The 16,661-nt window shown below is 36.7% G+C and overlaps 2 protein-coding genes across 2 annotated transcripts in view; one reads left to right on the forward strand and one right to left on the reverse strand.

Annotated features, from left to right (window-relative positions):
- The window catches only part of ND-75 (NADH dehydrogenase (ubiquinone) 75 kDa subunit), a 38,789-nt gene extending 35,709 nt beyond the window's left edge, over nt 1–3,080 (reverse strand). The window contains exons 1-2 of the mRNA XM_083132585.1: nt 2,994–3,080; nt 737–893 (exon numbers count right to left, since the gene is read on the reverse strand). Of these exons, the coding sequence (XP_082988711.1) occupies nt 737–883 (147 nt within the window). The 5' untranslated portion in view covers nt 884–893; nt 2,994–3,080. The remainder of the gene's footprint in view (nt 1–736; nt 894–2,993) is intronic.
- A 364-nt stretch (nt 3,081–3,444) lies between these two features.
- Nucleotides 3,445–13,717, forward strand: LOC145996529 (elongation factor 1-beta-like). Its single transcript, XM_083133031.1, has 4 exons — nt 3,445–3,616; nt 4,600–4,825; nt 10,497–10,686; nt 13,504–13,717. Exons 1-4 carry the CDS (start codon nt 3,537–3,539, stop codon nt 13,656–13,658), a joined length of 651 nt encoding a protein of 216 aa, XP_082989157.1. The 5' UTR covers nt 3,445–3,536; the 3' UTR covers nt 13,659–13,717.
- The last annotated feature ends 2,944 nt before the right edge of the window (nt 13,718–16,661 follow it).

Raw genomic sequence — 16,661 nt, forward strand, 5'->3', positions numbered from 1 at the left:
CTTTCGTTTGCCTGCCCTACGACAAAAGGATGCTGCGTATGTTTGATGACGTAAGCCCCTGTCAGTGTTTCAACCCCCCCCCCTTTTTTTTTACCATGCTTGCCTAACGTAACCAAACCTAACCTTAACGGAAATGGTTCATGGGGCTATCGGTCAGCTACCGTGCATAATGGTTCGTGGGGTTAACTGTCAGCTACCCTTGCATAATGTATAATTTCCACCGGTGACGATAGTAGGTATTTTTCGGTGGAGAAGGTTGAAACACTGCATACCCACAACGTCGAGTCAAGATGTGCCTGCCATATTGTGTGTTCCTGAAGCGAAGGAAGGAATAATAAAAAAAAAAAAGCACTCAGAATGTGAAAAATTGAGTTTGTTTTCGTGTAAAAAAAGCATAATGGCACTTTGAACTATGTTCCGCAATACACAATTGGTAAGTACGAACCATGCGAAACATAAAATAAGTGATTTTAATGTGTCTCCGATCTATGAAACTGGTACCAAATTGTATACATTCATCTGAATATTGAATTTTACGGTATAGCCTAAGTGGAAAAGTGTCTGCAACAGTCACAAGAGTAATATGAACATGCCAATATTTGTATTTTGTCATGTTTAAACATGTATGATGTATGAAGCTTTGAAACACTGCTGGCACACAGTACAAAAAATTTCATGTCAAATATTTACGACCTAATGGATACTTCAAATTTGAAAATGTGACAAAGGATCTCACCTGTAGCACTGTGGTTCCTGGATCAACCAGAACAGGCTGGTCATCAACAAACACCTCTATCTTCTCTGGCGCTTGGGTAGCTGCTCCCCTGATAACCACTCGGGCTGCAGGGGAGTGGAGAACCCTGGACAGGGGTACTCTTAACATGGGGCCACAACTGAAAAACACCAAAGAATACAAATTGAATAAGTGCTTCTGCAGCAGGAAGGTTGGTAAATATGCGATATAGCCGGTACTAGTTTACTATCCTTCGGACAGATTTCTTCATTTCTACAGAAGAAACTACTTACCGTAATAAGTTCCTGTAGTATTGTCTAACATCTGGAAGGTGTTTTGTGTGATGTGGGAATGTTTCATAGCGGAAATTCAACCATTGACGCATGGCCCCACGAACCATTCATACATAGCCCCACGAACCATTTCCGGTAAGGTTAGGTTAGGTAGGGTCACAATAGGATACACTAGTTAAAAATTGGTTTCGAAAAAAATGTGCGTAGCCCCACACACCATTCTCGCATAGCCCCACACACCATTCTCGCATAGCCCCACACATCATTCTCGCATAGCCCCACGAACCATTGACACATAGCTTCACAGACCATTTGCGGAAACGTACGTTCTTCAGTTACAAAACCACTTTTTTAAAATAAAAAAATTGATCAAAAAAACGTGAATACACGTTAAAAACTGATCCGTGAAGCAGATAGGTAAGTACAAATGTAAAAAATTGACGAAACTCAGAAGTTATAGGTGTCCGAAGGATAGTAAACATTTACCACTCAATTTTCAGTCATATTGTTGTTTAACTGCATTTGTTATGTTAACTAGGCCAACACCGTGTGCAATCACTAACACAGTAGTCTCAAGAAAGGAGTTGGCGGATGCGACAGTAGCTGTAACTTCAATATCACAGTTCTTCCTTTCAACACAAATGAACGCAATAACAAATAAACTTAAAATGTTGTTGGATAATAACAGCTTACGAAGTTTGTGTGGAAAAGGTTACGATACCTAAGGTTTACAGAAAACCAGCAGCTTCCATGGCCGTATTTAGAGGGGGGGTTTCTAGGGTTCAAACCCCCCCCGAAACTTCTGACATGTTGGATTAATGGAAGTTCAGAAACCAAAATCTGTAACAAATTTTCAATTATTTTTTTTCGAAGCATCACAAAAATACAAGGAGACAATGTTGAAACGATCGAGCTAGAATTTTCATACATTTGGAATTCTGAAAGCTGAGTGAAACAGGATTTATTCTCAGAATCGTAGCCCACCCGCGACCCCTCCATTATCACTTCTGCTGTCATCTATCCAGTGTTGCTCCTGCGTCACAAGGAATATAGACTGAAGATTCCCTTATGATTGTCCCAAAATTCCCTTTCCAGCTTTTAAATTTCCTGTCCGATAAAGTCGAAAATCCCCCTTGATAGGAGTTCAAACCTAGGATCTCCAGTTTCGTAGCGCATTACGTTTGCGATTGAGGTTACAATCCATGCACCAGGCTAAGTTTTTAAAAAGAATAACTGGTTCCACACTTTTCAAAATTCCAAAAATGTAATTTTAAAGTTAAACAACAAAAGCTTTATAACTAAAATTTCCATCTAACTTTTAAAGCTTTTTCTTGAAGGTGTCTAAAGTTTAATGACGAAGTATAATAATTGTGCATTTCAGTACACACTGTATGAAACGTAAAAAACAAAAATAAACTTGTGCTGGATATTCACTCATCTGCTGGATTGAGTAAGCCCACCTCAAGGATATAACAATAATATAATAATAATTATTATTAGTATTATGGAATAAAATTCTTTTATTATGAAATTTTAATAATTATTGTACAATTATTGTTATTATTTCTATTATTCAAATTTCTGGCGACGCCCATGGGAACAATTATGAATGAACCCCCCCCGAAAATTTTTCCTGCATACGGCCGTGGCAGCTTCAACTTACATGGAATTTTAAATCTCAAGAGCGTCCTGGTAGATTACATGCAAAACTGCAGTACTTTTAGCCATAGGCTGCCTACCCACCTTTAAAAAAGTACTAATATTTGACGACTCAATGTTATTTTTCTCACCTCTGAAGATCTACCAAGGGTAGTTTCGCTGCTGTATAAAAGTAATTACTTTGGAATTTCTACAAATCCCAACAGATGTCAGTATATGATAACATGTATGTAGTATAATATATGCTTATATCTTGTTAGAATCTTTAATAAGAAATACTGATTCATGTATTTAAAAGTCTAAAGTACCTGTACTGCAATTATAGGATTATAATCTTCTGTACCCTTCAGCTACATATAACTTCATGGAAAATGGTAATTCTACGGAAACTATTTCTTCTCTTGCTTTTAAAAATGCATGCCTCTTACTATTTCTCTTATGCCATTTTATTAAATTACTACTGTAATTTAATTTATAGAATAGGTAAGAATTACTTGTAGCGTTCTACGAGTTCTCTTCTTTATCTGTCAAGTATGAACACAATTAGACTTTTTTAAGAACTAAAGATGTCTCACAATACACAGATCAAATTATTTCTTGTTTCATGAAGAAGAAACGTGTATTTGAATCTACAACTATATAATAAGTAATTGAAAACATAAATATATATATAAGAATAACATTTTAAATAGTAATTACACGAGTAAATATTATCTAAATGAATGTTTTGTAAAATAATAATACGTTTAGAATTTCTCTTTTCTTGAAGTCTCTTCCGGTCAGACTTGTTAGGAGAAGAAGCCTTGGCTTGTTCTTCTTAGCATATTTCTTAGAAGTACTTAATTAGAAAGATGACAATTGGGGATTTAAAAACAGAACAGGGTGTGAAAGCCCTCAATGAATATTTAGCAGACCATAGTTATGTTGATGGGTAAGCGTAATTTTAATATACGTCTAAAACAAAACGCGTTTCTCACGTGTCATTTAGAAATAAATGTATTATCTAAAGCCTACAACTTATATGTGTTACACAGTTAACTATAACTACTATAGTCCTTTATCAGAAAACGCTATGTTGGATGTGAAAATCGACTCCGAACTTGAAACATATATATAAATTAGAAACTTGTTCTAACTATCTTTAACACATTAGTATGATATTTTATGGCAAAGGTGTAAATTTTAAAATGCGTGTCTGTATGTAAACGTTACTGCAATTTCTTAAATTCACGGAAATATTTTAATATGTTGTTCTATTTTTTTCCAGAAATTAGAGCTTGTAAGACATATCAAAGTTGACTAACATGAATAAGAAAATAACAATAATTTCTGTCACTGTATTCTGTTAAAAAATTGAAATGTATATAATTTCTAGAAGTTTTCTAGAATTAGTGTTCTCAATTGCAGGCAAGGATGTCGAATCGACCCTTCTTGTTGGAAATATGTTTGATACATCGTTGGAAAGGGTATGAATCAAGGATTCCAGAAATGTTAAATTTAAGATGAGGAAACAATTTGAAGTGGAAAAAAAGTAGTATTAATAGTGAAACTTCGATAGAGTAATTATTAAACGATTGATGTTAGCCCCACAAACTATTGAGGTAACGAGGTTAGATTCCATTAGCACTCATTTTGTTCAATTTAGCATATACGGACAACATCGGTTTTTCTCGATGAAAGAAAAAGTAACAGTTTCATGCATGGGAGACATATTTCTTCAATTTTACACACTAAACTACTTACGGAAATGAGTTTCTCCAAGGTTTACAACATTATTATTCCACAAAAGCAAAATGGCAAGTGGTAGTGTTTCTAAGCTTAAAAGTTATAAAATATGTACATACACCCAGGAATCACATGTATCAAAAAATATATGCTTCATTATGAAATATTTTTCACATAATTAATTTACAGGTATCAACCCACTCAAGCCGACACTTCTATATTTGAATCATTGGGTGGTGTTCCTTCTCCTGCAACCCCTCATGCTCTACGATGGTACAACCACATCAAGTCGTACGGCGATGAGCGTAAGAAGTTCCCTAACGGAAAGCCACCAGCTGAGTTTACTAGCGGCAGTGCTGGAAAGAAAGCAGCAAAGGAGGACGATGATTTAGATTTGTTTGGTTCAGACGACGAGGTAAATTTCATAATGATTTGAGTTTTAACTACGGAGGGCCCCAAAATCTGGTTAGAACAGAGTTGATGAAGGATATGTGGAAAATACGTGCAGTGAAATACGAAATAAACAATAAAACGGTCCAGATAATGCACACATTCAGATAATCTAAAATCTGGATAGAAAATTATCAAATATCCGGCTAAAAGTTGATCCAGATTTGACCATCTCTAGTTCTAACATTTTTGGTATAATTTAACAATACAGGGAATTTACCAATTTGTTTGAAATTTGGGATACTTACTAATTTTGGTCTTGTAATCACGAATCTGCACTTAAAAATTTGGCGCTCACTTATAAGTTTGGAGCTTATTTGGGGGCAGGTGAGTCCGGCCAATTTCTAACATGCCTTTAACAGGTACTCTATAGAGAAAGCCGGAGCGTAGTGGAGCAGAGGCGGGGCCACGTTAGCGTTTGGGGCGGTAGGTCAATTACCCCAGGGGCGGAGCCCAGAATCAGTGGGAAATTTGGAACTCTAGGGTGTAGAAATAAGAACTTAATTTAGATTATTTTGCTATTTCCACGTGTGAGCGCCAAATTTTGACTGCAGATTCGTGATTAGGGGGCCAAAATTAGTGAGTATGCCGAATTTCAAACAAAATGGAGAAAATCCCAGTATTGTAAAATCGCTCCACATTTTTGTTCACTTGTGTCACAAAGAATATCTACTAGGCATGCCCTGATAATGAAAATATTGCCCATACTGATCCGATATAAAGTTGCAAATGTTCCTTGAAGAAAATATGTTAATTTTTTCATGACAGCAATGGGTTTTGCTTTGAAAAGGAAGTATGTATTTAGCCATGTCCTGCACAAAACCCTGACACATGAATTATAAGTTTATATTCATAAAAAGATTAACAGAATGGCAGAATATTACACTACATTACAGGATATCTTAAAAATATCGGATGTAAATGTAGGGATGGGACAGATTAATCGGTACTCTTATTGGTATCGGCCGATATAGGTATATCGGTAAAATTACTGATTATTTTACCGATCTGATATATCGATAAATATCTTATAATTAAGTGGCCGCGGTGGCTCAGTCGGTAACGCGTCTGACTACCATTCTAAAGGTCCCGGGTTCGATCCCCGGCCGGTTCAAATCCGGGAACTTTTCTAACGGTGGAAGCGGCCCCGGCGCCTACCCAGCGTCGAATAACATGGGTACCTGGGGGAAACCCTGGGGGGTAAAGGCGGTCAGGGGCGTGATGCTGATCACATCACCCCCACTCACGACCGGATCAAGAAAGTGTGGGGCGTTACCCCCACACCCCCTATACGCCTTCATGGCGTGGTGCTAAGCACAGGGGAACACTTTACCTTTACCTTTATCTTATAATTTAGTGCAAAATTCTGCCATTTTGTTGTAATTTTTATGGATAATCTCGATGCCCTACTTTGTAAAAAATTAATTGTCTAAATATTCAACTTCTTTTGCACTCCAGTCACCTTGAAACACACATTTATTAAGGAGATCAATGAACATTTCAAGTTCTTCATGACCATTTCTAATTTTATATCGGATCGGCAAATTTTATATCGGTATCAGCCAAAATTTCATATCGGCCCATCCCTAATTCAAAGTATTGATAATTTTATCAATAAACCACTGATAGAGGAGCAGCTACAATGTATTATATTTCTAAAGAACAATATATATATAGTAACCAGTCTACTTTTAACCATGTGCTTTGAATAATATTTGAGCAAGGAACTCCTTTCTCTTTACAAATGCACCAACTGTATGAAAGCTGTTTGTTAATCTCTCTCTTTCTGGCTCTACAGCCCTTGGTGGGCCTTGGCCTCCTCCACAATCAGCCTCCATTCCAATCTATCATCAATTCTTCTCCTCCATCCTTTAATCTTCATTGTCCGCAAGTTTGCAGCTACGTCATCTATCCATCGAAGTCGTGGTCTGCCCTTTCTTCTTGCGTGGTGAAGCTTTTCTTTCAACATTCTTCTTGGCATCCTATCGTCCATCATTCTCTCCACATGCCCCAACCACTTTATTCTCTGGGCTTTGACAAATCTCACTATATCTTGGCCTTTTATTAAATCATCTAGCTCTGCATTATATCTTATTCTCCAGTCGTCATCTTCCCTCACAGGTCCATATATCTTTCTTAATATTCTTCTTTCAAATATTCTGAGGGCATTTTCATCTGAGAGTTTCAAAGTCCAATTATCTGATCCATAAGTGACAACTGGTCGTACCAGTGTCTTATAAATTTTAAGCTTTGTATTTCTTGCGATCAGTCTATTTCTAAACAACTGCATATTTGCAAAATATGCACGATTGCCTGCCTGTATTCTTTCCTTTATTACTTTACTCATATCATTATCACTATATACCATTGTCCCCAGATATTTAAAACAAGGAACTCCCTCAAACTTATTATCTCCAATTGTCAGATCTTGAGGTGCTCTTCTGATCTCAGAGTTAGACATTCTCATATACTTTGTCTTTTTTTCATTTACATTGAGCCCTATTTTTATTGCTTCTCTTTCCATTTGCTCATAGATTTGCTTAAGTGTTGTTATTGTTCTAGAAATGATTGTAACATCATCTGCATATGCACATATTTGACTGGATTTTCCAAATATGGTTCCCTTTTGATCAACTACATTCATTACTTTGTGCAATGCTAGATTAAATAATACTGCCGAAAGGCCATCCCCTTGTTTCACTCCTGTATTGAATTTAAACTCTTCACTCAGTTTACTACAAACTTTCACTCGTGCCTTAGTACCACTCATAGTCATTCTTATTAGTCTTATTATTTTGATGGGAATATTATACTCTTCAAGTACCTTAAACAGTTCATTTCGATTAACACTGTCAAAAGCCTGCCTGAAGTCAACAAATAAAAAATGCAAATCCACATCATGTTCATAAAACTTTTCCATCATCTGTCTAATTATAAAAATCTGATCAGTAGTGCTTCTGCCAGGGCGAAATCCACATTGGTACTCTCCCAGTATATCTTCTGTGTAACATTTTATTCTCTCACTGATCAATCCTGACAAGATCTTATAGACCACACTAAGAAGTGTGATGCCTCTGTAATTTCCGCATATCAATTTATCACCTTTCTTATAAATTGGGCATATTATTCCAGATTTCCATTTATGTGGCATTGTTTCATTTTCCCATATCATTACAATCAATCTATGTATTGCTGCCAACAATGCGTTACCACCAAGTTTGATAAGTTCAATTATCACCTCATCCTCGCCTGGAACTCTATTATTACTAATTTTCTTCATTACAAATTCAACTTCTTCAATACTAGGTACTTGTACCTCATGACCATCCCTATTTTGTATATTCCTATTATACTGCTCTTCTTCTTCTTGTTGGTCTTCCACTTTATTCAAAATCTCTTTAAAGTGCTTTGCCCATCTATTGAGTATCTGATTCTCTTCTACAATTACTTTCCCATTCTTATCCTTACATACTTCTATTCTTGGCTCAAATCCTATTCTCATTCTATTTATAGCTCTATAGAATTTTCTTATTTCACTTTGCTGATTTAGTTCTTCTATTTCTTGCATCTTCTTTTTATACATCATTTTCTTCTTTTCCTTGCATACCCTATGTGCTTTCCTTTTTAGTTCTTTATACCTCTCAGTATTACTTCGTGTTTCCCTCTGTAGCATTCTCTCTCTAGCTTTATTCTTCTCATCTATAACCTGTATGCACTCTTCATCAAACCACTCATTCCTTTTAGTTTTCTCTTCTCCAAAAGTTTCTTGTGCTGCCTCCTTTATCACTCCTTCTATTATTTCCCATTCTTCCTCAACCACTCGAAGTCTGTTATTCTCTTTCTCCTTCAGTTTACTCTGTACCTTACTTACATATTCACTAATTACTTCTTCGTCTTTCATTTTTTTCATATTCCACTTCTTTCTCTTGGCCATCTCGTTTCTTTGCACCGCTATCAATTTTCCCCTCATTACTAATTTTACCAGGTAGTGGTCGCTATCACAATTGGGCCCTCTGCAGCTTCTCACGTCAATAACTGATGAGGCATGACGTGCATTAACCAGTATATGATCAATCTGGCTTATTGTTCCATTAGGTGCCTTCCATGTTCCTAAGTGAATTCTTTTATGTTCGAAACAGGTACTTGTTATGATCATGTTGTTCCTGACAGCAAACTGGCAAAGAAGGTTCCCATTCTCATTGTTTTCTGCATGTAGAGTATGCCGCCCTGAAACCCCTTGTTGATTCTTGTCCTTCCTATCTGAGCATTAAAGTCGCCCAATACGGTTACCATATCGTACTTTTGGATCTTTCCACATGCTTGTTCCAGATTGTCATAGAACTCTTCTTTCTCGTTGTTAATATCTCAGTGAATTTTTATAAAACCTTAGGCCAAACTTGTTGGTTGTTAAAAAAAGTTCTCACCTTCAACATACTTCCCTCTTGCATTGTGCACCGAGTCCAAAGAGTCTCCCATTGTTGGAAGATTTTCTGGTATTCTTTCTTGATGTCTTCAGCTTCAACAGTTTGATTTATTTATTTAGGGACTTTGGTTTTTGCAAATGCAAAGAAGCGAAAAATGTTAACAGCTGCAAGAAAGTGTTTATGTATTTGCAGTGACATGTTATGAACATATTTTTCATGCATTCGAAATTGCAAAGTAATGTGAATTTGTCATAAAATCCTAATGGGGTCTTTTTCATGATTTTCAACACATTTCGTGTTTAAACAATGAAAAAATGCTGCAAAAATCCAACATTCTTTAATTTTTTACTTTAAAAATAGAATGCACCAAATTTACACATGTATAATGTATGCATTTTCCCAAAGATAACATTGAGTAATTCTGACAGCTACTTCAAAACATGTGTAAATGGAAATTCTTGCATCCTTGAGCAAGCAGTTCTAGCAGAAACCAAGTGCGCACCTGCCATAACATTGGTATTTATTGCACAAGAAATTTGGAAAACCTGTTCTTAAAGTTCATTTCCAGTGTAGTAAATTGCCGCAAACAATATAAAGTACTCTTTTGAAAACACAGTAAATGTATAACTTTAGGTATATTTGGTAGCAAAGTGTGCTGCTAAAATAAAAACTTAAATATTGAGAAAAATAACACCAAAAAGTAAGAAAAATGATGCCACGTTTACCACCAAAACATCCTTCATGAGCTGAGGTCTGTAGTTCGAAGGCCTGAATGTTAAAAGTTTGTTGTAAATTTGGAATTCTACAACCTTTTTCTAATTCATATATGTAGCTGTCAGTAACAGTATTGTTCTAGTGTATCGTCCTATAGTAACTTGTAAAAGCTTTAATCTTGTTTTGAATAAACCTAATCTGTGAAAGTCCTCAAACATTTAAGTTTCTATTGTACGAGATTAGCTGCCAATAACTTCTTGAAGCTTCCGTAGCCTTTAGTGATTGCACTTGACACCAACCCCTGAGTGTAACAGATTCTCATGCCATAACCGGATTAAAGGCAAGCATTGTGGTTAAAATTTGCAAGGAGAGTGCACTGTGGTTGACAGTCATATCTGCCAGACTGTTGCAAGTGTATGTTCCATTGTAAGTGCTAATTCTACAAAAATTTGTTGCCCTGTGTGCAAAAAACCGTTCTTCACCTTCTAAAACTTTCAGGATGCAGAAGCTGAGAGGATTCGCCAGCAAAGGCTCGATGAATACAACCAAAAGAAGTCCAAGAAGCCAGCCATAATAGCAAAGTCCAGTATTGTCCTTGACGTTAAACCATGGGATGATGAAACCAACATGAAGGAGATGGAACAGAAGGTTCGCTCAATATCTATGGATGGTCTTGTCTGGGGTGCAGGTATGTTTATTTCTTATTTTATATATATATACACATTTTATATATATATACACTAGCGGCAGAAAGTTTACTCACCTATGAAATTTATTGTTTAAATGAAAAGAAAATGCTATTAGTTGAAACCAACCATCATAGTACATATATTTGAACTTGTATGGGTATGTTACACACCAACCTACATATAACACTGTATAGAAGAAACCAATTTTTCACAAAAAGTTAAAAATGTTAAAGGCATCAAAATGCATTTTCATAACACTGCCTGTTCGTCAATGTGGCATTCTTGCTGTGAGTTTTTCTAATGTCTCTGTTTTCATACCTTCCCAGGCTTCCAGTAGACACTGGCACAGAGTTTGAGGCCCTTGGTTTTGCCTTCCTGTCACGTTCCTCCCACAATAACTCAATTGGTGACAAATCAGGTGATTGGGAAGGCCAAATCATTGACTGCAATGCTCCTTCGGCTTCCTTTCCTGCGACATATTGCTTACACAATTTTGATGTGTGTTTAGGATCATTATACTGTTGTAGAACAAATCCTCGACCAATTAATGTTGTCCCGGATGAAAGAATACGATGATACTGTTTCTGTTCCAGTGTTCCTTGCACACTCACTAAATCACCAACCATATTGGTATTAAAACATCCCCATACTATGACACTTCCTCCTCCATGCTTCACTGTTGGAATAATACAAGCTTCCAAAACTCTTTCTCCAGAGCGGCGGCGGTTAGAACCAAATTTTTCATATTTTGATTCAGCCGTCCAAAGTACTTTTTTCCATTGTTTGATGGTCCAGTTAGCATGATCTTTGGGCCACTCCAGCCTTTTTACGCTTGTGTACGGCTTTCAACAATGGTTTACGAACTGCTACTCGACCAAATAATCCAGCCGCACGCAGACGACTTTTGTTTCATGTATTTCTGTGCATATGTCCACTGCCGAATGTCTTCTGTCACTTACTGAGGATGACAATGTGGTTGTCCTTGACGATAGACGTCTTCCTTCGATGCCCACAGCGTGGCCGATCCTCATGACTGCCAGTTTCCTCTCTTCGTATAACTGCTCTACGGTCACTGCATTCAGAAATGTTTAATTGTTTTGCTATTTGTCGCTTTGACCATCCAATTTCCTTATATGCACATGCCTTGACCCTAATTTCTTGGCTTATATTAGCCTTTTCCCCCCATAGTTGCTGGTAAATGCGAACTTGTTCCCGCCTTTACATCCAATTGGGCACTAATACTTCACAAGGTTCAAATACAAATAGCACGACAATAGCAGGTACTGTAGGTTAAAATTACACACAATCACTTCTGGTTTAAATACCACTGACCCCACAATAACTCATCAGTAGGCTGATACAACCACTCACAATCAGTAATAACATTGCAACGTTGAAGATTAACATAGCGAGAATGTATTAAAAGACAGTGAGAACTTGTTAAGAGCATACCGATAACAGAGGAAAAAAATTATGGAAGAGGACTGCACACTGATATTACATAAACATCATTCGATAAATAGATTAAAATTTCCAAGACATGTCAAAACAGCTTTAAAAACATTACATAAATATCAATAGTGAAATTCCAGCACAGTAGTGTCACCTGTTGTCACATTTTAAACTTTACTTTCAGTGAATTACAAATTTTTGCAGGCGAGTCAAACTTTCTGCCGCTAGTGTATATGCAGCTATTAATATATGTAGATGCATAATTTAAACCATTACTTTTCTTAAGCTTATACACTGTATGAACAGATAATAACTTTATGCTGATCAAGTATTTTTCGTTAACAGCTGCAAATAGTATACACAATTATATATATAAATCGTACAACATGATCCCACTTCACCCATCATGAATGAAGCACATTTGCATAAATGTTCTTCACAAACATGAACAACTTTAATGTGCAGCTGGATCTTTGGCCAACGCCAGGGCAGCTATTTTCCAAATTTTCCTCTTTCTAAAATCTGCTATGATATTTCAAAATCTGAAAAATTGCATCAGCTTAGAATTCCTTCTAGAGCAATCACTTGAATCTTCGTGTGGTTTGCTTTCGCTGCTATCTAGATATTATCAATAGTTTAATAAACCTACATAGCCACGAAACTATCGATTTTCATGGCTGTATAAGATAAATAAAAGAGTTGAAATGTATTCTACAAGAAGGTAGATAGCTTTGTTTTTTGTACAATAAATTTTATATCCTTCTTTCATTTGGGAAATGATTAACATAAAAAAGAGGTCAGGCACACCTGGTACTGCCCTCTTGACATGACCAGTATTGCCAGTACACTTCATAATTTTTTAAAAAACATACTTTTTTATAAATGTCATAATTAACCCCATGAATCATCTGTAATGCATAAAAAAATATTTTCTTTTATCAGTTCAATAAATACCCACAGGGACCATGGTGTGATACTCATCGAAAATTATTGATAGCGACTCCACAGCTGTCTTTATCCATTTTTGTTCTTACATTGTTCCAAAAGTTTTTTACACATTTGTGTGCATACTGAACGTTCATGTTGAGCGTGATTTTCTTGTTTGGTGTTTAGAAAATATCCACATAGAGAAAGTTAAAAATCAGTCAAGGTTCATGTCTCTTATCGCCTTTTTCGTGCACTCCTGTGGAGATAAATTGGCATATACTTCAACTGCCCAACTTTATAAAATGTGAACGTTTATGCTTTTATGTGAACAGGAGTGTACAAAAGTTACACACGTTCAAAGTCTCTGTTGCATGACTTTTTGGACACCCAGTATAAATGTTTGTGATAAATGTACTAAATGGCATATTTTGTTCCAGCTAAATTAGTTCCTGTGGGCTATGGTATCAACAAATTACAAATCATGTGTGTAGTAGAAGATGAGAAGGTTTCCGTGGATCAGCTGTCAGACGATATCCAGGGTTTTGAAGATTATGTCCAGTCAGTAGATATTGCTGCATTCAATAAGATATAATTCTGGCTGTTGGATCTTGTATAAAATTTTATAAAAATATATAATTTCTGAAAACCGTTTGTAAATAAATTGTTTTCTTTCTTCAGAGCGGTGGACGGACTCATTCCACTTGCTTAAATCTCTCTTAACTGTGGTCAATATTATGTGATGTGTGGCGCCACATGGCAACTCCCTTATTAGTGCAGAGAAAAAAAATGGAAAGGAGGAAAGTTGTTGGAGATACAGGGTGTCCACAAATTATCTTTACAACTTCAAATCTAAATAACTAAATAATGGAACGAGGTATCTCAGTTCTGTTTCCTTCATTTAAAAGAGAAACTCTCCCAAGTGTTTTTTACCACCTCAATGCATCTCTGTGTGCCCCCCCCTTGTTGCCCGTAGGATATCAAGGCGACCATTTCCGCTCTAGTACCTCCTCACTAAGTGTTGTGATGGCTGCAGTAGTCCTTTGTCGTAGGACTTGACTTGAATATTGGGAACTGGCGTTCGGTACACAATATCCTTAACATAACGTCATAAAAAGAAATCCAAAGGGGTTATGTCGAGTGATCTTGGTTGTCAAGTAACTGGGCCATTCCTCCCAATCCAACGACCAGGAAAATGTTCATCTAAGGTCGATTTCTCGAACCTCGTGAGGCTTTTCAGACCCCCAAATTCGACAGTTATGCCTATTCAATAATTTTTGAGAAAAGGAAACACACTGTGCCTTCTCCTGTGGAGTAGTCATTTTGTGGAAATGTGACCTCACATCTTCCCCACTTACTCAATGTACCTGAAAAAACAGTAAACAAAACTTTGAGAGTTTCTCTTTGAAATGAAGGCAACAGAACTGAGATACCTTGTTCCATTATTTAGTTATTTAGATTTGAAGCTGTGAAGATAATTTGTGGACACCCTGTACAGTGGAACTTAGATTTTAAATTTTCTGCTAATTATACTTATTTATTTATTCCAAGTTTCAGATACAGCACTTGCAAGGCCTTGTTACACTGAAAAAACTAATAAATCATCAAGAACAAGTCAAGATGGTTTTATGTAAAAACAACAAGGGTTAAATATAAACATGATAAGACATAAACAAGAAAACAAACAAAAGATTTACATATTCATTCTTGGAGAAAATCTGAAAATACTTTCAGGGGCAAAAATGTCGATGTTTGGGGATAGTTTATTATAGAACTGGTCCAGCCTGTGGAACAGAGTGCTGTATAAGGAAAAGCCTAGCGGTAGAGTTGTGGAACAATTCAGTGTTTCGGGTCGATCGAGAGGGAACTCTGAAGTTGAATTCTGTAAGTAGAAATTCAGATCTTAGTTTTCAATTGATGATTTTATAGAAAAATTTCATATCCACCATATCGCATCGGGTCTGCAGTAAGTGAATGTTCAAAGTAGTCAGGTTTCTGAAGATGCCGCAGAGAAGGAATTCTATAATGAACAATGGTGGTAAAGAAGCTGAGGATGGAATCCATGCTAGAAAGATTTGTATTGGAAGCCATGACCCAGACTGGAGAGCAGTATTCAAGAAAGGGAGAAATGAATTACTTGAAAAATAGGCTAAGAGAAGTTGGAGTATCAGTTTCAGAGAATCTGTAGAGGAGGCCTAAGAGGCGCATTGCACTTGTAGTTGTAGCTGCGATGTGTTCCTTTAAGTTCAGTTTTTCATCTATGATAACACCTAGATCTTTTTGGGTCGCAACTGTAGTTATATAATTGTTTTCAAGAACATAGTGAGAATTTATCTTGTTCTTTTTTTAAAGAGACTGTGAGGGAGGAACATTTCTACGGGTTGAGTTGTAGATTCCACTGCTTACACCATGTGACTAGTTGGGAAAGAGCATTTTGGAGAATCGCAGCATCTTGCGTGGTTGAGATTTCTTTGAAAACTTTACAGTCGTCAGCAAACATGAGTATCTTGACAGGAAGTGAGGAAAGTCTTTGAGGGAGATGGTCTATGTATCGGATGAACAAGAGAGGGCCCAAGATGCTCCCTTGTGGCACCCCAGACAAGACAGAAGAAAACCAGAAGAGGCACCTGAAAGGGTGACACGTTGTGTCCGTGAGTGTAGATAATCCTGGATTAAGGAGACAAATTTGCCATGTATGTTAAATCTAGTTCGTAATTTGTGAATAAGAAGAGCATGGTTTATTTTGTCAAAGGCTTTTGAAATATCCAAGTATATCACATCTAGCTGGGAATTTCTGTAAATAGCCCTAGTGGCATGTGAAAGGAGAACTGAAAGATTAGTCAAGCAAGAGCTACCTGGAAGAAATACGTGTTGGGCAGTACTGATATGGGAATATGTAAATCTGAATAATCTGTCAATGATTTTTGCACAGATTATAGACAGAGGTGATAGGAGTGATATTGGTCTGTATGATGTAGCACTATTTTTATCTCCAGATTTGTGAATGGGTACAACGTTGGCTTTCTTGAACATCTGAGGAAACACCTTCAGAGAAGTACCTATTTAGCAAGAGAGAGAGAGGATTAGCCAAGATGTCAGAAGTGTTACGAAGGAAAATCGTGGGAATTTCATCTGGTCCTAAAGAGCGGTGTATGGGTAGTGAGGCAAGGAGAGATTTAACTTCTTGAGAAGAGGTTTTGATAGTGGAGAGAGAGAGAGAGTGCACGTTGGGGAGTGGGTTGGTTGTAGCATGTGAAGTGAAGTTTTCGTGAAAGAAATTGTTGAATAAGTGCACTCTTTTTATATCCACAGGCTGTTTCCGATTTGTACTTGATTTCCATGGGGACGCGTGATATTTGCTTTCTTGAATTTAACAATGTAAAGAATTTCTTTGGATTTGATAAGGCACTGTGCCAAAAAAGCATAATGCAATACTATACCAGGAATCCTGGGTTCGAATCCCAGCCTCAGCATCTATAGAGGGGATAAAATGAAATCGGGTTAATATCAGACAAGCTTGATCACTACCAACACAAAGTTTTAATTATATTTTCCCCTAAATTTCGATGTTATTTTTTACTGCAATTTGGTGTTATTT

Source organism: Lepisma saccharinum, chromosome 12 (genome assembly GCF_977018435.1).
Source record: "Lepisma saccharinum chromosome 12, izLepSacc3.1, whole genome shotgun sequence".
In the NCBI taxonomy this organism is placed as follows: domain Eukaryota; kingdom Metazoa; phylum Arthropoda; class Insecta; order Zygentoma; family Lepismatidae; genus Lepisma; species Lepisma saccharinum.